Genomic DNA, 24758 nt, shown 5'->3' on the forward strand with positions numbered 1-24758 from the left:
CTGTAGTTTTCCCCAAAATGAAAATGCATTCAGTAATATTTTTTTACACATTAAATACATAAAAAGAGTTGTGTATCAATACTTGGATTTACATGAAGATGTGTAAATGATGAACTATCCCTATGTGCAAACAGCTTGATCAATTTATGTCCCAGGTTAGATTGTGAGAGAATAGTTGCACAGCGCACTGAATAACTTCCCCACAAAATCCAATAATTTTAAATTATCATTAGATGCCAGGTTTGTATGCAGAAATGTTCAGAATTATTATAGTTTTTTGCCAATGTTTAAATTGCAGGAGTTTTTATTCAAAACATTAAATCAGCTTTATTTAATAATCTTGAAGGGGTGAAAACAAGTATGAAGCAATGTTCTAAAGAGACTAAAAGCACCTCGAAGGTAAATTTCTGCTTCTCAGCTGGAGACCTAACAAATAACATTCAATATATGTAAATGCACATATATATTTTTGTAATGCTATTTAGGAGAATGACTTTAAAAGACAAAGCACCACCTATATTTTTGAAAAGGCTTTTAAATTTGAGCATTACATGCTTTTCATTTCTAAAAGGAACTGAAATGTGTTTCTGAATGTATTTTGTATGGAGTGAATGTAAGGAATTTCTTTACGAAATTTCAAGGAAGGGAGTAATTGGCAGAAATGCAAAGGGAATTAAATAATTGCAATTGCAACAAGATTTTTATTATAATTGTAAGCTGAGAGAACTGTGTGAAATATATGGAAAGGTTTCCCATTTGTTTGAATGGTGCATCAAATCAGATCAATAAATTGTAATGCCCTCAAATTATCAAAGGCCCAACATTCATTCACGGATGTAGTTGCTTGCTCGCTTATTTATTTATTTTTTGAATGTGATTGTAATTTTTTTTTTTATTATTTATTTATTTATTTCCTGTGTGCATTTGGTGAAAATGCTGAAGAAACTAAAAACAACAACATTTAAGCAGTTTCGTTCTCTCTTTACAGCTGACACTGCATTTTAAATGCTTGTTGTGTTGCAATTTTCTAGAATTATTATTAATGCTGTTTTAATGAAATGGCACAAACAAGTTTCCAGGCTGCAACAGTTTTCTAAAGAACATACTTTCTGAAACACTCCATCGAATCATAAATATTCAGAAGTCTTATGTGAGCCCTGGTTTTACGAATCTCTCATCTATTTGTCTGTCGTTTTATGCTGTTTTCACAGAGAAGGTGCGATACGAGCAGCACTTGAGCAGCCAGTGCTCAGAGCTAAATTAAGCATCTTTGGTAATAAGGATGCTGCGGTCATAATGGCTGATACTGAGGCTCCCCGCCATACATTTAATATGTGGGAGGGTTTATTTCCAAACACTAGTCAGTCTGGTTAGAAAATGACTCACTGCCGCTCTATACTAAATGGTCAGAGGTGAAGAGCTGCAGACTGCAACTAAATGAATTGAATCTAAGCCACCTTTTTGTCTGGTCATTTGTCAAAATGATACAGGAACCACATAGGGATGCCAAGGCGACTTGGTTTTAAACTATTGTATTAAATTTTTACATTTTGTTACATTGCAACCAGTTGAGCTACAGTCTTCAGCCCTGTATCTTTTTTATGAAAATTGCAAATCAGGTCTATAAATCTTTGAAAATAAAGCATAAACTACCAAATACATGCAATTATATTTCTGCAATGCTTGAAACAGGAAGTATTGAAAGATAGGAAGTATCACAATGTTTATCATATCAAAAATAAACAATGCTGTGTCTTTCTTAATGTATTGTGAATAGATTTAATTTATAGGCATATTAAATAAGAGAATTCCCAGCACTTAAGGAAACAGAATGGTTAGACAATATTTTTATTATATATTTTTTATGTATTTGTTAGCAAACAAAGAGAGAGATGTGGAGCATGACAACATTTGTTGATCTTGCCCAAATGATGTTAAATACATACATTCAAAAAACATTTAAAAAACCTAAATTCCCCATCCACGCCACCCCTTGTGTTAATCAGTAACTTATATGGTAAGATAAAAACTGTAAATATTTAATAGCTATCATAAACAAAATACAATGACTTGTAAAGTAGCTTATATTGAACCTCTATTTAAATTTTCTTAACTTCTACTTTTAATTTTCCAAGCTCAAGCATGCAACAGACAAAATAACTGCACTTCTTGTTAATGCAAAGTCATTTCTATGAGCCAGAATCCTCTTCAGTCCATGACTCATGTTAAAGTTTCATACAGCAGTGGAATGTCTGTTATCCACAGAATTGGTGATTGAAGTTGCTCTGAAAGCACTTCGGGTCTCCTCATCGATGGCGCTCTCAATCTTGGAAAGAAAGGAATAGCATTTCTTCTTAAAGTCCTTGGCCATGAATGCATAGAGGAACGGGTTTAGAAAGCTGTTTGCACAGGCGAGACTGCCGGTTACTTGTTGGGCTATGTGAAAGGCAAAGCTGTACTCAGTTTGGTTCAACTCTAAAATGGAAACTACTTGAAATGGCAACCAACAGATGAAAAAAGTTGTGATCAGTAACGTCATGATCTTGTAGGGCTTAGTGGATTTGGACATTTGGTTTGCTCTAAGTTTACGGATCAGGATGGAGTAGCAGGTGAAGATGGTCAGGAATGGAATCAAAAACCCAAAAGTAAAGCGCATGAACACAACAATTTTGTGTTGATTCTTCTCAAAGTTGTTATAGCATATGTCTTTTGATCCATGATTTGTAATATCTCTGAATTTGGCAGGTGGAATGCTAAGCAAAGAAGACACGAACCAAACTAACAAAACAACTACAGAAGCTTTCTGTACGGTGCGCTGATTCTGGGCCCAGACGGGAAACTTGACGGTGATGCAGCGATCCACACTAATGATGACCAGGATGAAAATGCTGCTGTACATATTGAGGGTCATAACAAAAGAGTTGAACTTGCACATGAAGAGCCCAAAGATCCAGCTCCCCTTCAAGATGTAGTCAATGGTGAGAGGGAGAGTAGCGCAGAAAATGAAGTCAGACAGAGCCAGACTCAGGTACCAGGTGGTGTTCACTGACTTCTTCATCTTAAAACCAGTAATCCAGATCACCGCGCCATTTCCAATGATGCCAAGAAGGAATATGATCAAATTAAAAATCACTGTAATTATACATGCTGCTTCCCTGCAGTATCCAAGATGTACAGTTACATTCTCACCAAGGCTGTATTCAGAATCATTTTCTGTATAAGAATATCCATCATAAAAATCATTATCTGAAGTTGAATTCGTTGTGTTTTCCATTAGAACTGTATTGGAAGCAGAGTTCTGTAACAAAAACAATAGGAAATTTATCCAAATGCATTTAAACTGAAGCTGGGCTGTAACCTCCATAGACATAAGTGATACTTAGAATAATTAGAAATGCCCAATTTGCAATACCAGCACAGCTCTGTTTTTTTTTATGATGACAAAAAGGTTTAAATGTTATGTTTTCCTGGATTTGTTTTGTTTTGAAGGAACCATGTACAATTTTAAACTTAAATATTTCCATTTGATGCTATTTACCAGAGCTAACCAATAGTTTACTTTTCACTATTAAAAAACATTCATCTCAGTACTAAAAAAAAAAAAAAAAACAACACAACAAATTCTGCATGACGCATACAATATTAAATTTTTCAAACAGTTTTTTTCTGACAAACAGGGCTTTCCAAAAAGGCCAATAAAAAGCACAATGTAAGCATAATTAGCATAACTGCTTGTACTTTTCTGATAATTTCTTTGACCTTAAATTCCCTTTGGTGGGTTACATGCATCCCAGTTTGTATGAAGGAACTTGCCTAATTTGCTACTTAAAAAGCTATTTTAGTGTTTAAACCACACAGAACACGTGGCATGCCATTCACATTTACATTTTAAGTAGAACTTTAAGCAAAACTTGTAACACTGATGAGTGCAAAGTATGTTTAAGTGAGCAGGGTGTAATCCCTCGTTTTGTGTTAGATCTTTTAAAGATGGTTTCAATCCTAAATTTGGAAAACATTCTATAGCAACATGGAATTGTTAATTGTATGCATCCTAGTTATTTTGCTGCTCTGTCTTTAAAATTGAACCCGAAACAAGTGTTCACTTTATGATCATATGCACATATTATATTTAATTGGTTCAGATGTCATCTTAAGATAACTTACCTCTTAAAGTAAGCTTCACAATGCCGTTTGCTGCGCTTCAGAACTCAACTTCTGCTGCTGGGTTGTTTGCCGATTAGTGCAGACTGAGCTATTAGCCAAACACTTTAACACCTAGTTCCTCTGTAAAGATGCAAGCATCATTTCTGAGAACTGAGACTTTCGACGGCCACACTACACAACCCTATTCAAGTTGCATTGTTTATCTGATAGCTAGCGATGTGTTGGTTTGAGGTTATAAACCGAGAATATAGCGCCATGCAGTGAGCAGGCCAACAAACACCAAACTCTACTGCATTGTGGAAGGATGAGGGGGTTATTCTGTGACGCTTGTGGCACAATAGTCAGAACAAAAATATGTATTAGTTACAGGGAAGGTCAATAATGTTCAGATCTATAGAAGATCAGTGCATTTTGATTTATGAATATTAAAGTATGCTATCTTACATAAAGATGCTATATGCAATATGCATCATTTGATATATTACTATAAATAACAAAAAAAATAAGACTGTAAATCATTTAAAAATGTATTCAAATTAATTGCATATACTAAGCCTAAAATGAAGGTTTTGACAAGCAAAAAAAAATACAATTTATATTTACAAAAAATGGCTTTAGAAGTCAAAATAAGTTTTCTTTTTATATCATTGAACAAACATGACTTTACACAAGACAGGTTCCCCATTTACATGAGTGAGTGACCTGACATTCAGCCAAGTATGGTGACCCATACTCAGAATTTGTGCTCTGCATTTAACCCATCCGAAGTTCACACACACAGAGCAGTGAACACACACACACACTGTGAACACACACCCGGAGCAGTGGGCAGCCATATATGCTGCGGCGCCCGGGGAGCAGATGGGGGTTCGATGCCTTGCTCAAGGGCACCTAAGTCGTGGTGTTGAGAGTGGAGAGAGCACTGTACATGCACTCCCCCCATCCACAATTCCTGCCGGCCCGAGACTCAAACTCACAACCCTTCGATTGCGAGTCCGACTCTCTAGGCCACGACTTCCCTTATTTTTGGTCTGAGTATATACAAAATGTTACTGGTCAGATGTTTTTTTTGGTTATTGCGTCACAACTCTCTTAACGCATCTTGCGTACCACTTTAAGGTGCAGTTTTAAAAGTAAAGTAAAAAAAATAATTTTAACTGTTAAAACGTGTAACTGTGCTGCACTCAAGCAGTTTTGAATGCAACAACGCAACCAGTGAAACACAGTCTATTTGGTGGCATTTCAAGTTTTAAATTGATCAGATCACAGATGTTCAGAAATGGATGTGATTTATTAAAAAAAAGATTTATATACAGTATATATAAAATTACATATTTTATAAAATATAGATGGATGTAATGCAACATTTACTTTCAGTTTTTTTTTTTTTACTTTTCTTTTGCTTTTTGGCTATTTGTAGTCAAGTTTGTGGCTTTTAAGCTTAGATATTTCACACTCAAAAATAATTAATGTTGAAGCAAATTTTCATCCAGAAGTTTCTAGTAACTTTTACAAATAATTAAAAAGAAAAAGCAAGTAACACATTGAATTAAAAATTTCATTTTAAAGACCGAAATAGTACTTGGTAAAACATAATCCAATAAACGTTTTTTTTCTGTATTTACAAGTTTTGTTTTTATTTTTTTATATATATTTTTTTACAATGTATAAGTGTCCTTATTATGGAATTTACAGTCAGGAGGCACATTACAGTTTGTTTTTTAGATTAGTTTAAAATTAATTGTACAAAAAAATTATGCTTTAAATTGACAGCCGTACTTAAAAAAAAATAACTGAAAAAATATTACTTCCAGTTTATTCTTTAGATATGAGTGGACGCCCTTGCATCCACTGAGCTGGAGCGAGACAGGTAGCGGCTGATCGTTCGGCCGTCTTCTCCAATGGCATTCTCAATCTTTGATAAGATGGAGCTCCTGAACTTCTTCCTGAAGTCATTGCCCATGAAAACATACAAAACGGGGTTCAGGAAGCTGTTTGCGGTGGCAAATGTGGTGCCAATTTTCATTCCGAGAATAATGACCTCTTTGTGGAAGGTTCCGTTTAGTTCAATTAGCACAAACGTGTGGTATGGCAGCCAGCACAGGAAGAAGGTCAGAATAAGAGCCGTCATGATCTTAAACGGTTTGTTGGACTTTGCCATCTGAGTGGCTCTCAGTCTGAGGATGATGACAGTATAACAAATAATGATGAGGATGAAAGGGATGAAAAATCCAGTAACAAAGCGGCTCAAGGCAATGAATCTGTGGCTGTACTTGCTGGATGAGTAGTTGTTAATGCATTGGCTTATACCTAGGTGTTTCTGGACATCACGGTATATGATAGACGGGATACTTAATATTGCAGCGACAATCCACGCGAGTACGATCAATACAGATGCTTTTCCTATAGTGCGGTGATTCTGTGCCCAAACAGGAAACATGACGACAATGCAGCGATCCATGCTGATGATGACGAGGAGGAAGATGCTGCTGAACATGTTGAGGAACATGACGAAGGAAGTAAACTTGCACATGAAGAGGCCGAAAATCCAGTCTGATGTGACACCGTGGGCGATGTTAAAAGGCAAACAGGCGCAGAATATGAAGTCAGATACAGCCAGACTCAGGTACCAGGTAGTATTGACTGACCTCTTCATTCCAACCCCTGCAATCCAGATGACCACACCATTTCCTCCCAGGCCCAGCAGACAGATGATCACATTGATCACCAGCAACAACAGGCAAATAACCTCAGTAAAACATGTAGTGGTGGGATTATGGTAAACAACTTCATCAGAATTGAAATTAACAGAGGTGGTGTTATCATAATCAGTATAATTATAGTTCAAATCTAAATGTGAATCCATTGCAAATTCAGTTGAGTCCCTGCAAGCAAACAACAAAAGAAAGTTTGTTAATGATAAATATCAGTAATACCATAATCACTGTTCATCAGTATTTAAATCGGTATTTAATTTCATCCCGAGGGTTCAAAGTAATTTCTTGAAGATTGAGTTTTAAAAAAAGAGTTCTTTTTTAAAACATAAATATAGGCTAAGTTAGATTAGCTACAATAGATTTGTGACCCTGGACCACAAAACCAGTCATAAGGGTAAATGTTTCAGTCTGAGAGCTGAATAAATAAGCTTCTCATTGATGTAGGGTGTTTTTAGGATAGGACATTATTTGGCTGAAAATCTGGAATCTAAGGGTGCAAAAAATTGCAATATTGAGAAAATCTTAAAGCCTTACAATTTGTCCAAATGAAGCTCTTAGCGATGCATATTACTAATAAAAAATTATGGCTATTGCTACAAAAATACCCCAGCGACTGGATTTGTGGTCCAGGGTCACATTTGGTTCTCTTCAATAAAGAGAAAATAAGTAAAAAATCTTGACATACATAAATATGAAATATTTATAAAATCTAAAAATGAATGTAAACATCTCTGTGGACAAAAAGAGGCAAACAATTCTTTGTGGTTTGAAGTCAATTTTCATAGTTTGAATAAATAACAAGACAGTCTCTCACCTCACGTAATAGCAGTGTCTCCAGCATTACCGAACCAGCTCCCATTTGTCATCTGACAACTGTGACACTTTTGTTTTTATAATGAACCCCCATTCTATCCTTCTCTTGAGCAATATTGCGCATGACCGCACATGCTTTACTTCCACAAAATACTTCCACAACTGTTTTTGTTTTCCTCATCAACAAGATCCCCTTCTTTCACTTCTTGATTTTGCTCTTTTAGTTTTTGGAAAATAGATTCCAGAAACAAACTCTAAGCTTTGGCCCACTACATGATCTGATTTAATGCTGTCTTCTTTTATCTCAATAAAATAATCAAGTGATCATTTAAAATCATTCCTTACTTTGAAATGTTCAAGAAGATTCTCCTCTATTTTATAAACCAATCATGTTTATCTGTAGTTTTAATAGGTAGATAAATATATTGTAGGGTTTCATGTACCCAACATCACTTCTTTTATAGAAACTAAAGATAAAAACTTAACTGTTTTATTATTGATCAAAAAGAGAATGAGCGACAAACTCACGGTGGCAATATTCAACTGAATATTGGCCTTAAAGGGTTAGTTCACCCAAAAATGAAAATTATGTCATTAAAGCTGCAGTAGGGAACTTTTGACGCTCTAGCGGTTAATAAACAGAACTGCTTGCGTCTTGCGGAAGAAAATTTGTAGCCGGAGCTACTTCTCTCTGTTTATGTCTATGAAGAATCACAAAGGTACTGGGTTACTCCGCCACGGTACCCCCAAAGCAATCTAAAATAGTCCGAATATAAACACTTATTATAGGTGCACCCTAGTGATTCAGGACAAGCTAAATACACGGTTTGGAAAATGGATTCATGGTGTACTCGCTTATTATGTTCATTTTTCTACATTTTGAACACAAACAAAGTTACGGACCGCAGCTCTGATGACTTTCTGCAAATGGCAATAGGACCACTGGGAGGAGCCAGAGGAGCTTGATTTTTTTCACAGATTATCTGTCTCATATTCTACTATCAGGACATAATGACAGGTTTAATAAATATGTAAAAAATATTTTTTTACAAAAGTTCCCTACAGCACCTTTAATCACTCATATCGTTCCAAACCCGTATGTATTTTCAGTGCTTCAACAAATATAACTGACCCTCTGATGTCACATGGACAACTTTGATGATGATAATCGTTAAGTTTGAGGGTGATCTGACATTGTATGCATGAGTTACAACACCTTCCTGCTTGATAGCGTTAATAGCATGCTTCAGCACTTAGCAAGTGTTACTAGCATGTTTGAGTATGTTTCTAACATGTTTAGCACATAATGGCATATTTTTACTGTGTTGCTAATAGTGCATCAAGTGCATTGTTAAACATGTCGCTTCCTATTGACATTAGATGGCGCTACGACTGTAACTTAATCTTGGAATGTACAGGCTAAGGCTCTCATCAAACATGTTAAGTTTGGGGCCACAGACTATACAAAAAGATGGATGACGTGTCTTCACTTCCTTCCACTATAGGAAAGTGAAGCCAAAGCATCTCATGCACGGCCACTGCCATCTTAAAGGTCCCCTTCTTCGTGATACCATGTTTTAAACTTTAGTTAATGTGTAATATTCTTGTTAGAGTATAAATAATATCTGTAAAATGCTAAAGCTCAAAGTTCAATGCCAAGCGAGATATTTTATTTAACAAAATTCGCCTACAAAAAACGACCCGTTTGGACTACATCCCTCTAGTTCCTGCAGTGATGACTAAACAGTGTTTTGACTAACCTCCGCCCACATGAATTCACAAAAAGGGGGGCGTGGTCTTGTTGCGCTCTGACGGAGAAGAAGGAAGAGCTGCGTTTTTGTCATCTTTGTTTGGGCTTCCCAGGGACGCTGTACTTGTAGATTAATGGTTACAATTTATGTTTAACTCTGTTCCCAAAAATTATAATCCACATGTAAAACTATGTGCAGCACATTTTGCTGAGGACAGCTTGCTGAGGACAACTTCCTCAATCTCAATCAGTTTAATGCCGGATTCGCACAAAGATTATTCTTGAAAGATGGAGCAGTTCCCTCTTTGTCTGGAGAAGGCGTTGTTTATGGACCACAACAGGTAAGTGTATTTTATTATTTAAGTTGGTGCGTTTAACAGTTTCTGTAACTTACTACACAAAGGGCAACACTGTTTAGCTTTGTTAACTAGATGTTAGGGCTGTGCAAAAAAACGGATGCGATTTTCATGCACATCTCGTCAGTAAAAACGCTCCTGTGATTATAAGTGCATCTCCAGCACGTGCGTTCTAGCCCAATCACGTTAGCAGGAGGGCAGTGCACGCTCAGCTGCTGTCGAATCACAACACAGGAACCGCTGGCACAATCAGAACTCGTTACGTATTTCTGAAGGAGGGACTTCATAGAACAAGGAAGTCATCAGCCCGTTTTTATGACAAGTGAAAACAGAGGTATACAGATAGGTGAATTGTGTGAAAAATACTGTGGTTTTTTTACACGCTAAACATGAACACATGTTATATTGTACACTGTAAACACAATCAAAGCTTCAAAAAAGCGTGAATAATGGGACCTTTAAGTAAATTACATCATATGGAGTCTGCGCAGTAGAGATTTGTTTGGAGCCAGAGTCTGCGCAATAGTGTCGAGATGGAGCCGTGGTATCAATCTCCCACCCAAACTCCCACAGACCCAATTAACCATAATGACATGCTCCGTTTTTATTATTTCATCAAATTACTAGCTAAAATCAAACATCATAAAAACAAACAATTAAACATATATCAGAATTTCTGAGAATTTTATTGGAATTTATTGTTAATTTATTCAATTCCCATTTATTCAATTTATCCAATTTATTCAATTTACTCAAGTCCCATTTGTTTACATGGAGAGGACAGGGTTTATGTGTACTGCAGCCAGCCACCAGGGGGTTTCACCTCATTAGCATGCTTTAGCACTTATGCTGGGTACACACCAAGATATTTTTTACATCTTATAAGATTTTCAAAATGTGATAGACCACAAACATGAGGATAAAAAAACCTAGATTTAACCGTTTTGCTCCTATAGTGTGTGGTGTGCCATGATGTGACAAAGACGGCACACCTCACACAAACAGATTTTCAACCAGTCTCACAACTGTGAACACAGGAAATCTTGCAAAATCTCGCGAGACTTCAGATTAAGCATGGCAGACGATATGCAGGTAGAAATTGTAATGATAATGTTTGGAATGATTTCATACACGACATGCTGTATAAACATTCATGCTGTTGCCACAAATCAACAAGCTGATCCTCCATCTCTGCTGTCCACATCAATTTCACTTTTTGCTGCGCCATGATTGCTTCTGTCTTCCATCATCTCGCTTTTCTGATTGGATAATTTTTAGTTTTTACGTGATAATCTCCAGAGCATGCGTGCATTTGTCCTCGGGTTCCCCCACACATCAGGATTTCTGATCGTAGAGATTAAACGTTGAATATTTACGATTTGCGATTGGAGCGGCTCCGACGTTCTTCCGATCAGGTTCGGACACTCTTAACACATCTCAAACCAAGGGAAAATCTGTTAAAATAATCTGTAGAACCATCAAGATAATCGGGGCATAGCTAGGATTGTCGGAAGTCAAAATCAACCAGATTATCTTTTGGTGTATACCCAGCATTAGCTAAGTTTTGCTAGCATGGTTTAGTATGTTTCTAGCATGTTGCCAGCCTATTTAACGCTTGTTCACACTTTTTAATGTATAATGTTGTTAGGAATCCATAACAGTGTTAACCATGACACTTCCTATTGCCAGGAGGTGGCGCTATGACTATAACTGAATATGGGCATGGATATGTGTTCAGGACAGAACACCTATCAAACGCGTGTAGTCTGGGGCAGATCGGACATTGCTTGCCTGAGTTACAGCAAATCCTGTTTCATGGCGAAATATTAGATTTGTCAGAGAGCCAGGGACACACCCCTTGACAAAAACACAAGATCTTCTTAATTTGACATCAGAAAGGCCTTCAGATAACCCTCACTGTATTTGAAGATGATCCAACTGACCTATCGGTAACCGCCTTTAGTCACTGTTTCTCCCTCGGACAAACAAACAGAGCTGTTCCCTGTCTTACAATGACAGAGTCCATGTGAAAACCTTTTTTGGACACAGAAAGGCCACCATTCAAGTGGGAATTAAATATTCCATGAAAGTATGAATACAATATTTTAAAATAAATACAATGGGTAACTGGAGGCTAAGGTTTACAGATCACAATTCAAGCGGGAGAAGCATCGTGTGACAGTCGTCATAATCGCGGATGACAGTATCCCAGATCAACACTGTTCACATATCGCAAGATACAATTAATATAATGTACATTTAACCAGTTTTATATGGAGAGGCAGTGAAATGTAGACCTTTATGTGTTTTTGACTTACACTGTATATAATGTGAGAACAGTTTGCTATTTTGTTTTGAAATATCATGGACTTACTAACTTTAACGTTAGCTAGATTTAGCCAGAGAAACTTTGCTGAAGCAATGTTCTGCTTGTGCATGAAAATTGTAACTTAATGAGTGTATTTAAGCCCTCAAAAATGTGATTAACTTTGGAGAAGGAGAAAAGGAGCTATTCCAGTTGGGTCCTTACGCCATCGTTGCTTAGGTCCTAATGATTGCTATAGGGTGAGGTGTGAACAACATTCTAAGAATGCATTAAGGAGTGCACATGCTTGTAAAATATGAATGGCTTTTTGTTTCTACAAGGGCAATATTGAACTAATATGATGCTTTACTTCAATAAAATGTTTTTTCCAAAAATATTTACATTTATTAATGAATTTTTTTTTTTAATAAAAATGGGCTTGTTTATTTTTGTAGTTTAAACCCTAAAATAAAATTGACATCAGTATTTCCAACAATTAAGTCAACTGTTTCATTTCCTCCATTCCTCAGTGACAATACCCTCGAGGAAGTTGCATCATTTTGGTGAGAAGACAACAGCACAAATATCTATAAGCAGAGATTGACATTGGCTGCATCTGTAATTTAGGCAGCTGACTTGCTGCCTTATTAGGCAATGACTGTGCAGGCAGAGTTTTGCATAAGGGGACCGTGTGAAAATAATTTTAGACAGGCTTCTGAAACAGCATAACGGTTTAATGATCTACAACAAAACAGATAAAAAATGAAGCAAGTGCCTTTCTTTGTGAATGGGTTATTAAATCATTGAGATGACTCAACCAATTCATAAAAAAATGTTGAATCATTCAGTAACAAAACACAGATGCATGTTGCACAGAGATGCGCGACTGTGCTGTGATCTTTGTTTGGAACTGTTTTCATTACCCAAATCAAGCAAAAAACTGTCAACATTGACAAAAACATAAAAATGTGGCAAGCGAGAGTGAAGCATTACACACCACTACAGAAATCATGTTGGTGGGTGTTAATGTCAAGCCCTGTCTGTAAGTGTGAACTTAATTAATTATTTAATGTTGAGTGATTTTGATTGATTTGTGTCTTTCATTCAAACGTAAAATTATTACGTTAAACACAACTTTAAAAAAATAAGAATTGTCTGACATACCTTATCAGCCTTGAAGCACCATTCAGTGCAGAATTAACTTCACATAGACACACTTTCACAAGAGCATCTACAATGTCATCATCACCTCACTGTGAAGCTCAACCCAGTTACAGGAAATTTTTGCCTTACCACAAGAGTCAGACCACAGGCAGCATGCATTTATACCACCTTGTCCATTTTTAGTAAAAAAAAAAAGCATTTAATTTTAAATCTTTCAAAGACACATGGACCATGTCAAATACTACTTAATGAACTATCCCTAAACATGTGCTTATGGTGTACTTGAGCCTGGATAATAATCACCATCTGATTCTGTGAATTAAATCATCAGCTCAGCTTTGCTCTTTCTAAATGATTCATTACAATAATCATCAGTCATCAAAGCTCCTGAAATGGTCACAGACACAGAGATTTAGGCTGCTTTCAATTTCACCAAGCTGATTACTCACTAAAAACTCCCACAAGACATATTTTAGGCCATTTCATGTCTTATTTTGACATAAAAAATAAGGTTTTGATATCTAAGTGTGTGAGTTGTTTACTTGCTTTTTTTAAGTCTTCCAATTAACACCATTATATTGTTCGTTCATACTGATTCGCGAACACAAGAGGCAGGATTTATAGCCTGAAACAATCATAGCCGAACACACCCAGTCATACTGTTCCAATTATATTGCGATGGAGGCATGACTTTCCCCCATTCATTCTCAGTTACCCCCACACCAAACTCACTGCATGCTTTAGGGGATCTGTTCAAACTCAGTGGGTTCAGGGGAGGCAAGAGAGATGCAGACTCCCGCTGAAACCTGCTGGTGTCACTGTTGGACAATCTTTCAAAAAAATTATTTTAGTATTTATACACTTTTTAATTTATTATATGTTCCAAACCAAATAGTTTTGACTTAGGGCAATATCTCATCACGTTATATTTGATGTAACTTCAGTTCTGTGTATAGTGCCACCGTTGTACTTTTGACTGAATTGCCTGAACTTTTATGATGATTGTTATCATACAGTATTATTCAACAAATAATATTTTATATATTTTATGGTATTTAGTATTAGGAAACAGGGTGTGTTTGTGATGGTGATTTTAGTTATGTTGTTGCGCCATTAGAGAGTGACAAGAGACTTTTATATTGAAAGAGACTAAAGCGCTGTTTTGATCAAGGAACTTGTTACATTTAACAACAGCTTGAAGCAGCCATTAAATCCACTGAGCAGCTCTATCCTCGGAAATCAGCCTTAACAGATGAAAGGATAGTACGACAAAGATATGACTTTCCTCAGCAGACATTCAAACTAATGTTTTATTGTTTTATGAGTGATCTGAAGAATGAATGCTGTATCATATGCAGGTAAGTTAATCACATTTGCTCAGTCAATCTCTGTTATAATACTCTACTCCACATAATACACAACTTTTAATGCAGTAATATAATAAACTTTTAATGAAGCAACTCAACGTTCCTTCATTACTAGTTCTAAAGTGACTTTTTCAGATTAGTAAAGGAGGCTTGGGCTCAGCTGTTTAACTGTTCTTTCACGATCGGGTTACCTCCTCCTCAGTCTGTTGTAGCAGTCAATTCCAGTCCACCCTCAATGCAGCATGTCTGCTTAGAGGGTTGTCAGGTCTGTGTTATAAACCCAACCAAACTGTTAATCAAACATTTCCACAAAGTATCCCAATTATGTGGTAAAAAAAGACTGTGGATTTGGCAACACTGCAGCACGCAAATACACCAAAACACAACTGGATGTATCCGAAGCAAAAAGGGACAAATGTCTTGCGCACTGCAGCATTGAAAAATGATTCTCACACTCCAGTTAGTGTTCTGTGATTTTTTTAATTTTTTTTATTCATCTTGCAATTGCTCTTTTGTTTTGGTCTTATGTACGTTGCTGAGTTGTTGCTGTTTTATTTTGCCTATGCAAATTAATTGAAACTGTCTGTGGTGACCTCTATATAGAGCAACAATATATTTTAATTAGAGGTGGGCATAGATTAATTTTTTTAATCTAGATTAATCTCACTGTGATCTTGAAATTAATCTAGATTAATCTAGATTAAAATGGCTCATTCGAATTCTACCGAAGGCATTCAGAATATGTGTTACCCAAATAAAATTGACAAACAGTAAGTCTTTGAGAAGGTGTTTATCAAGCTAGGTGGTGCATTAGAAAAGGGGCTCATCTCCTGTTTCCAAAATGCATCACAAACTGCTTGAAAAAGCTGTAAACTAATTCCACATTGCACAAGGTGTAAACAACATTACTCCTGTTTCACACCAATGTTTAAGTTTTTTTATCAAGTTTGTAGGTGTCAAGGTACAGAAACCAGATAATAGCACTGGATAGTCTTCAATGTAAAAATGAAATATACAATCAAACCTACATTTATTCAGGCACCATTATTACAGTTTTGCTATATATATATATATATATATATATATATATATATATATATATATATATAAAAATTATACCTGGTTTCTGAATAATTTTTGGTTTGACTGTTAAAACTACAAAGTAATTCAGTCAAGAGTGATTTTCTTTCATTTTCTTGGATTAACATTACAGCAGCCAGTCGCTAAATTAGGCGCGGTCACTTTAAGAGACCATGAACGCATTCAATATAATACACATCCCATTTTTTTCCTCAACTGTTTACTTTCACTTAAGAAATAACTGACAGTTTTTTCTACCATAATTTCCAAGGTGGATATTTTGACATATTTTGTATGTATTTGTCGGCACAAGAGCAAAAATAAGCAAATTCGATGTTCTAGTGTTTTGAGACGCCTTTCTCTCTGCGTGAGCCCTGAACACCAGAACACCGTGGTGTTGAATTGGGCTCTTTCACATCTTTTTGTTTGTTCAAACTGCGATTTGCATTTGTTCGTTCGGGTGCAGGAGGAACTTGGAGGTGAACTTCGCAGAAGAGAGCTCGGTTCAGTGTCGCTGTCCGTGATACGCGGCTCTCTCTCTCGTGCGCACCTAACGGCACGCGGTACTCTGTTCAGCTTTTCCGCGTCTAGTTTTTGGATGCTTTAATGTTTAAATCGACAAGCGGTACGGCTTAACAACACGTGAGAAAGATAAGCTTTCGTGACGATGCGCAGCAGTGGCCCGTCAACTGTCCTGAGCATCTTTTTAGGCTGGCCTCAGTCAGTCGATTATATAAAATATCAAGGTGAAAGTCATCATAGCTTGCTTAGTATAGACCAGTGGTTCCCAACCTTTTTCCTTGGGGCCCCCCCATGTACATATTTAACAATCCGGGACCCCCCCCCCTCCCCCATATATATATATATATATATATATATATATATATATATATATATATATATATATATATATATAATGTATATTAGTGCTGGGAAAAAATTTATCGCATCCAAAATAAAAATGTTTGTGTTTGCATATTATATATGTGTGTACTGTGTATAATTATTTTGTATATATAAATACACATATATGCATGTATATATTTAATATTTTTATTTATTTATATATAAATTATTTATATATAATATAAATTATGTATTAGGCTACTGTATATACATTATATACATGCAAAAAAAAAAAATTAATACATGCATATGCGTGTATTTATATACAAAATAATTATACACAGTTCACACACATATATTATGCAAACAAAAACTTTTATTTTGAATGCAATTAATTTTTTTCCCAGCACTAATATATATATATATATATATATATATATATATAAGGGGTTTAACGGTTCACAAAATTCACGGTTCAGTTCGATATTAAAACTAACATAATAAAGTGTGATATTTTTTACTTTGAGTAATTCTGGAGCTATAATTTATTCTTCTTATGAGCATATAAAACAAAACAGCTTCTTGGAAAAAATGAAATATTGTAGTAGTTATAAACCAAGGTTTATTTTATTTCAGATTAACATTTGAGGGCAGCAATTGTATTCATAATGTCAAAATAAAACCGACGTAATGTTACTTGAAGGCATTATAGCCTACTTTCATGGTTGCAGTTAGTGTTACTACAGTAAATACATGGTGAATGTTGCAGATCTGGACACTGGATAGTTCATTCACGGCACAATGTTTCTTCCTGGTTTCCACGTGCTGTTTGATCCGTTAATAACAGAGAAATGTGAATGTTTCTCTCTAGATCCTGCAGCGATGTTATTACTTCTGTGGCAAATTCAAATGCTTTCTTTACTGGATCTCTTATCAGCGCTGTGTAGTAACAGCATCGCATGATCACGATCGGCTCGCGCTGCACTGGCCCAAACTGATAAACGGTCCATCAACCACACAATAACGAGCAGTTTCGTTCCGCTTTCATTATGTTTGCCATTTGATGTTGGGCACTGTTGTGGTCGCGCCAACGTATCTTACATTATGAGCGCGCTTGCCACGCGCAACGCGCCTATATTTAAAATAACGAAATTGTAATTGATATCGGCATTGTTAGCATATGATTTTTTTTTTTAACTTTGAAAAAATATCTTTATATAAAATTATTAGTAAAACATTTTATGCTCGGGGGGGCGCGGACCCCAGGTTGGGAACCAATGGTATAGACCCAGCTCCCAACCCAACTTTGAGAATAGATTAACGGCGATATTTTTTTTTTATCGCCCGATAAGAGTCTCGCCTTATCGCAGCACGTTAACGGCGATAACGGCCCACCACTAATTTTAATAAATATTCTGTTTGGTTAATCTGTTTACCTTCTTACTGATACAGTGGAATATATTTGATCTGAACACTTATCCAAACATCATTGTTTTCACAAGAAAGCCTTACATACAAGATTCAAGTGTGGAACATAATGTTGGCATAGGCCTACAATCTCAGAGTGCACCAGATAAAGTCATGACATTTGCCAAGTATGGTAGCCCATACTCGGAATTAGTGCTCTGCATTTAACCCATCCAAATGCACACAGCAGTGAGAAATGAACACACCGTGAACACACACCCAGAGCAGTGGGCAGCTATATATCCAGTGCCCGGGGAGCAACTCGGGGTTCAGTGCCTTGCTCAAGGGCACTTCATCCATGGGTATTGAGGGTGGAACAGAGCACTGTTCATTCACTCCCTCCCACCTACAACTCCGCCTGCACTGAGACTCGAACCGGCAACCTTCTGGTAAGTCTGACTGTTAGGCCACAGCTGCCCCAATCATTCAAAATAGCTCTGTTGTAAATTATAGGGAGAAAACCACAAAATGTTGTCACCTGAATTACTGTTTCTTTTTGGATTATGAAAGAAAAGGATCCAAAACTATATGAGAAAATTCTAAATTACAAACATCGAGGTGTTTATCCATTTGTCATAAAAAAAATAAATAAAAAAAAGAGTAGAAATGTTTCATTTTGCAGATGTTCCTCCAATTTTCAAGTTAATGGTAAGCAAACTACTTTAAAGTGACAACTCCTCTACGCCGACAAGTTTTCTCATAGTGATACACCAAGACTTGATACTAATAAAAAGTCAATGCTTGTCAAGGAACTACACTTAACTCACTTGAAGCAACTAGCACACTGACAATAACCTGTTTTCCAATTTCAGTTTAAATGGGCCTATTCCTTTAATTGGGCCTTTAGAACCTCATTGCCAGTTATTTGTTTAGATTTTAACAAAAGAAAAAAAAGCTATTTAAATAGATGGTCAACTTTATCACATCTCCTCAAAAACAGTGTAAAGTTAAGAAGAAAGTGGTTGCTGGACGAAGGCTGAAAAAGAGGCCAGACAATTTTTATTTTAGAATTAGAACATTGTGGAACCAAAAAAACAAATACATCCCAATATGTGTATGTAAGCTTGTTGTCCACAGATGTGCATGGATTTTGAGATATTGAAATCATTAGGTTATAAAATGTAAACGTATTAATGTTGCTATTTAAATTTTAAGGTGGACCAGCCTCTGGAACTGCTGGGCATGGATTTAGTGGAGAAAGTCACTATAGGACCAACAATGGAAATGAGTACATTTGTGTCCTGTTGCCAATCTATAAACTTTTTCATGTTCTGGGAATTTGTTTCAGCGGCAAGTTTTATTTTAATTCCCAGAATGTTCTGCTAAAAGGTAGGAAATCATTCTCTAAAAACAGTCTAAAAATGTGTATTGATAATATTGTTAGAACATTATCCTCTAAGATTCTAATAAAGCTTTACGTTAAAGTAGATGTGGTTAGACAACATTGTCTAACTTAACTTTCCGTTAAACAACATTGCTCAGAAGTTGAATTTTGGTTGAAAGTGAAAACCCAAAATTTGTTTGATGTCAAGCTCCATCATAAATAACTCCAAAAACAGCATTACCAGCTTCACTTATAATGCCATCTAATTCAGAGTCTACAGTAAATAACCCCTTTCAGGATCACACTGAAATCAGTAATAAATTTGATTTGAAAAATATGCTGTAACCGTTGAAATGCTGCAAAAATGTTTTACCACAAAAAGAATAGCAATGTTCACTGAAAGAGATGAAAGATTTACTGGTCATTACATTTATGTAACTTTAGCTCAATTGGTAGAGCATTGGGGGTTCAATGGCAATTCAAACATTGATAGCCTGAATGCACAGTAAGTCGCTTTGGATAAAAGCGTCTTCTAAATGCATAGATGTAAATTACATTTAAATTTAATTTATAAATAATTGCATCCACATTTTAAAAATATTTTGACACAAATATTATAATATTAGTGTGCATTTAAAATGCTTGAACACATATTTTGAAAAAAAAAATTATCTCATTTGAAAATAAATACCGCATTTATCTGAGGTATGAGGGAATAACCAGTCCCAAAACTTTGTTGCTTGTTTAGGTTTTAAAACTTTTATTCAAATTCTGAGCAGATTAGCCAGTATTTAGCCGTTCGGTTCTTTGGGGGGTTGCTAAAGGGCTTCAAACGAAACCAATAAACCATTTTGATATTGTTTCAGGAGGCTTCCAGTTGGCATTTTCAGCACCCCTTGAGATCTTCCAGAGGTAAATGGGCTGGATGGTATGGAAGTCTTAATGGATGACATACTCCTCTATCGGTCCTCCCTGGAACAACATCACACTCAACTAGAATGGTTGCTGCAAAGAGTGGAGTTGACAGGGTTGGAAATAAATCACAAGAAATGCACATACAGACAAAGTCAGCTTTGATGGGTCATCTGATTAATATGACTGCACCAGTCCTTGCGTACTACGATGTCACTGAAGCCACTGCTGTCTAAGCTGATGCCAGTCTCTATGGACTGGAAGGGGTGCTCCTGCAGCTACATAAAGGAAGGAAACCAGAAACATACTTCTTGAGATGACTCACTGAAGCAGAAACTCGATATGCACAGATCGAGAGAGTGTGTGGCTAGGGTGTGGGTATGTGAGAAGTTTAAAAATACCTGTGTGGTTTAGATGAGTTTAAGCTGTCATCGAAAGATGGAGGGAGTTTTTGTTTCCACAGCAGAAGAATGCGCCGTCTGGCTAATAATGTAAAAAATGCAAAAGACTTTGCAATATTTCCAGGCAAATCAGTGACATTTGACGAAAGTCCAAAAAGTGCTACCAACGGGCAAGGCTCAATCTGTTTCTTTGTCACTAAAGAAAAACAATTAATGATTGATAGCCAAAAAGAATTTAACGATGGACATGTCCAAAACATATGCATTAAGTCTGCTGGGGCCTGATGGCAACGGTCACAGAGAGGATCAATACCAGGCTTGATTTTTGCCAACCTCACTTTTGTCTAGTAAATTCGATGAATACATTTTAACTGGATAAGACTGTGACGTGCACAAATAGAGGAGTTATGAACACGGGACAGAATCTGGTTCCAAGTCTCATCATCAAATGTAAGACAAAGATCCGACTCCCATTGTTGTTTAATAAAAGAGAGAGAGGAAGTGAAAATGGAGGAAATTAGCTTGTATAGCATAGACAACACACCTCTTTTATTTAAGGCTACTTCTAGAATCTGATCGAGTGCAGATTTTGGGGGAAGATAAGGAAAATCAGGGAATGCGTTTTTAACAAAATTTCAAAGTTGCAAATATCAAAAAAAAATAATAATATTGCACTAGGGAGAGAGGATTTTTGTGTAAATTGAGAAAAACAGGGAAAAATGTTATCCATGTAAATATCATTGACAACTGAAATCCCTGCTCTCTGACAAATATTAAATGCTTTGTCATTAAGCGAAGCGGGGAATAAGGGGTTGCGGTTTATAAGTGAAAAGCGCTGAAGACCAAAATGGGTTCGGAATTGGAACCAAATTCTTAATGATTGCGAACCCTCTTCAATACTGACCCAAGACGGGACCCAATCACTGAGCCCAAAATGACTTTGGAACCAGAATAATGTAGAATGTATATTTGCTGCCCAATAGTAAAACAGGAAATTAGGAAGGGCAGGCCCGCCTTCAAGCTTTGGTTTCTGAAGTATTTCTCTATGAATTCTGGCTGGTTCCAAATAAAAGATTAGATATTTTGATTTAGAGTCTTAAAGAAAGATTTGGGTATAAAAATTGGGACACACTGAAATAAATACAGAAATCTAGGTAAAACATTAATTTCTACTGAACTCACAAGTCCAGCCAATGATAGGGGAAGAGCCAACCAACAAGTAAAATCTTTCTGAACTCGTTGGAGGAGCATAGTGAAATTAGCCTTGAATAAATCTAAACACTTACATGTAATTGTTACTCCTAAATATTTAAAACTATGTGAAGCGACTTTGAAAATTGAAGTATTCATTGGTACATCAGAAACTTGAAAATGCACTGGAAATAACTCACTTTTGTTTATATTTAATTTATAGCCAGAAAAGAGGCTAAAATTCTCAGAGCTTCGGGTAAAGAAACAACCGGATCAGAGATATAGAGCAGCACATCATCTGCATATAATGAGATTTTATGAACAGCACCAGCTCTCCTAATTCCCTGTTTAACCTTCTCACTACGAATGGCAATTGCCAATGGTTCAATTACCAATTCAAAAAGCAAAGGTGAAAGTGGGCAGCCTTGTCTAGTGCCACGTTTTAAGGGGAAAATAGAGGAGGAAACACCATTGGCCCGAACAGAGCATACTGGGGAAGAAAAAAGTTTTATCCAGGATATGAACGTGTGGCCAAAGCCGAATTTCTGTAATACATAGAAAAGGTAATCCCATTCCACCCGATCAAAGGCTATCATCCTGAATATATTAAAATCAGATTGAAGTTTGAGCCTTTTTTTATTAAATTCCAGGATCTGGAGAAGCTGCATAAGCTGAATCAAGCCGATTTGTCTCCACAGATAATTTTTCTTGTTTCTTCCTTCTTTGTCTATTTACACAGGCTGAGTATGAAATGACTTGACCCCGATATTTAAAATATAAATCTAATTGATTTTTTAAAGTATCACAAAAAGCCTTATCAGAGAGCAGTAAAGAATCAAATTTCCAACTTCGAGAACCCGACGTCTTATCCTGAAACTGAAGAGAAAGTAAAAGTGGAGCATGATCAGATATAACCATGCTGGCATAAGATCAGCCCTTTACTTTAGACAGCAGTTTCTTGTCTATGAAAAATTAGTCAATACGGGAGTAATTGTGGTGAACATGAGAGGAAAAGGAGTACTGTCGTGCTGTGGGATATTAAAAACGCCATACATATGCCTGACCACAAGTTGTCGAAAGCGATTGGAGCGTAATTGCCATTTTAGAGGGTTGGGCAGATTTAGTAGATGAACGATCTAGAGAAGGGTTCAGAGAACAATTCAAATCATATCCCATAATGAGATCAGGGAGTAAAGAAAATATTTTCTGGATAAAATTTTCATCATAATTTGGTGCGTATATATTTGCAAGAGTCACTGTTAAACCATAAAGAAGGCCTGAAACAATAATATATCTACCACCGGAATAAACTAATTTATTGATAATAATTGCCACCCCTCTAAATTTACTGAGAAATTTAGAATGAAATACTTGACCAATCCATTTCTTACAAAGTCGGGCATGATCTGGGTTTTTTAAGTGGGTCTCTTGCAAAAAAGCAATATGAGAATTTAAATGTTCTAAATGTGATAAGACCTTGTTGAGTTTAATTACATACAAACCTTTGACATTCCAACTGGTAAAATTTACACATGAATCCCCAGACTGAGCCTTGCTTAACCTTGTGGTCATTGGTTATAATAGCCACCAAATATGAATGAAGAAAAATGAATACGGCTTTCGTCTCGACAAATATGAAATGACGTGTAAGAAAAAAATCAATAAAATCATATTATATCGACCGGCCCCCAAGTGCGTCGGACCACCAGATTACCAGTCCAGCCCTGCGTACATGGGTTTTAGATCTTATGCTCAGAAAGAAAATCGATGTAGTGTTTCTTCAAGAAAACCTTACCGCTATCGACAACCAAAGAATGCAAAACAGGCATTACATTCTCATAGTATCATCCAGATGTAATTCTAAAAAGCAAGGGGTGACTATTATTTTTAAACGAATTCAAATTTTATTATTGAACACAAAGGCTCTGATGATGATGGTCGGGTTTCTTATTGCTGTGCTTTAACTGAAGCAAACAGGTATGCATTTGTTAATATATACACCCCGAACTCATTTGAAATCTCCTTTTTTCCACAAGTTTTGAAAACACTTTTATCTCATCATGGTTATTCAATCAGCATTGTATTTGACATGAATGCTGTGTTTGCCAAAGTTTTGGATCGTTCCAATCCTTCAGTTTCAGTAACTCAGTCTCAGTCTTTTGCAGCACTGAGATCTAAACCTATGTGATGCTGATCAAGACATCATGTAAACGGTCATGATGGAGATTTAATTCTCTGCTTCCTACAAAATGAGGACTTCCTTTTTCAACTGAGAGCAGAACTAACTGAATTTATCAGATTAAATCAAAACCCAGTGTCAAATTATGATATGCTATCGGCATCTAACAAAGGCTTTTTAAGGAACAAAGCCATTTCCTTTTCTCCTAGACTTAAAAAGAAATATTCTGAACAAACTTCAGTATTCGAAAGAAGATGTGGGGACTTAGAAAGGGAATTAGATTACAACTTTTCCAGTATTACACTACATAAGTGAAATGTTGAAAGGGCTGCACTCAATGATTTGCTTCGCAGAAGAGCACGATATCTAATGCATATTACACAACCAAATGGAAGCAGACCAAGCCTACTCCTTGCACTCACTCTGATCATACAGTTTTGAACCCAACAACCCAACAATGCATACAGAAAAAAAACCTTGTTAGCACAACCTTGTGCACATACAGTACATGTGTACACACATTCACTCACAAATATTAATAAATTATTAATCACACTCACTCAAATCACCCCTCTCACTCTCTCCTCTCTCTTTCTCACTCACACACAGATTAATAATGTACGCTATAAACAGGTGCAAGGTTTGTGGGATTCAATTATTAATATTTTCTGTTGTTTTTATTCTTTTGTTAAAAAGAAATGGTCTAACCTAAAGGGATACTC

At 36.2% G+C, this 24758-nt stretch overlaps 2 protein-coding genes across 2 annotated transcripts; both read right to left on the reverse strand.

The window, feature by feature from the left end:
• Positions 1 to 1772: 1772 nt before the first annotated feature.
• LOC113049922 (chemokine-like receptor 1) lies at positions 1773 to 3274 on the reverse strand. The gene has a single exon (XM_026212670.1). The coding sequence runs from the start codon at positions 3272 to 3274 to the stop codon at positions 2234 to 2236; it is 1041 nt and encodes a 346-aa protein (XP_026068455.1). The 3' UTR covers positions 1773 to 2233.
• A 2677-nt stretch (positions 3275 to 5951) lies between these two features.
• Positions 5952 to 7049, reverse strand: LOC113049985 (chemokine-like receptor 1). The gene has a single exon (XM_026212710.1). It carries the CDS (start codon positions 7028 to 7030, stop codon positions 5987 to 5989), a length of 1044 nt encoding a protein of 347 aa, XP_026068495.1. The 5' UTR covers positions 7031 to 7049; the 3' UTR covers positions 5952 to 5986.
• Positions 7050 to 24758: the final 17709 nt, after the last annotated feature.

The sequence above is a fragment of the Carassius auratus genome, chromosome 30, assembly GCF_003368295.1.
Source record: "Carassius auratus strain Wakin chromosome 30, ASM336829v1, whole genome shotgun sequence".
Classification (NCBI taxonomy): Eukaryota; Metazoa; Chordata; class Actinopteri; order Cypriniformes; family Cyprinidae; genus Carassius; species Carassius auratus.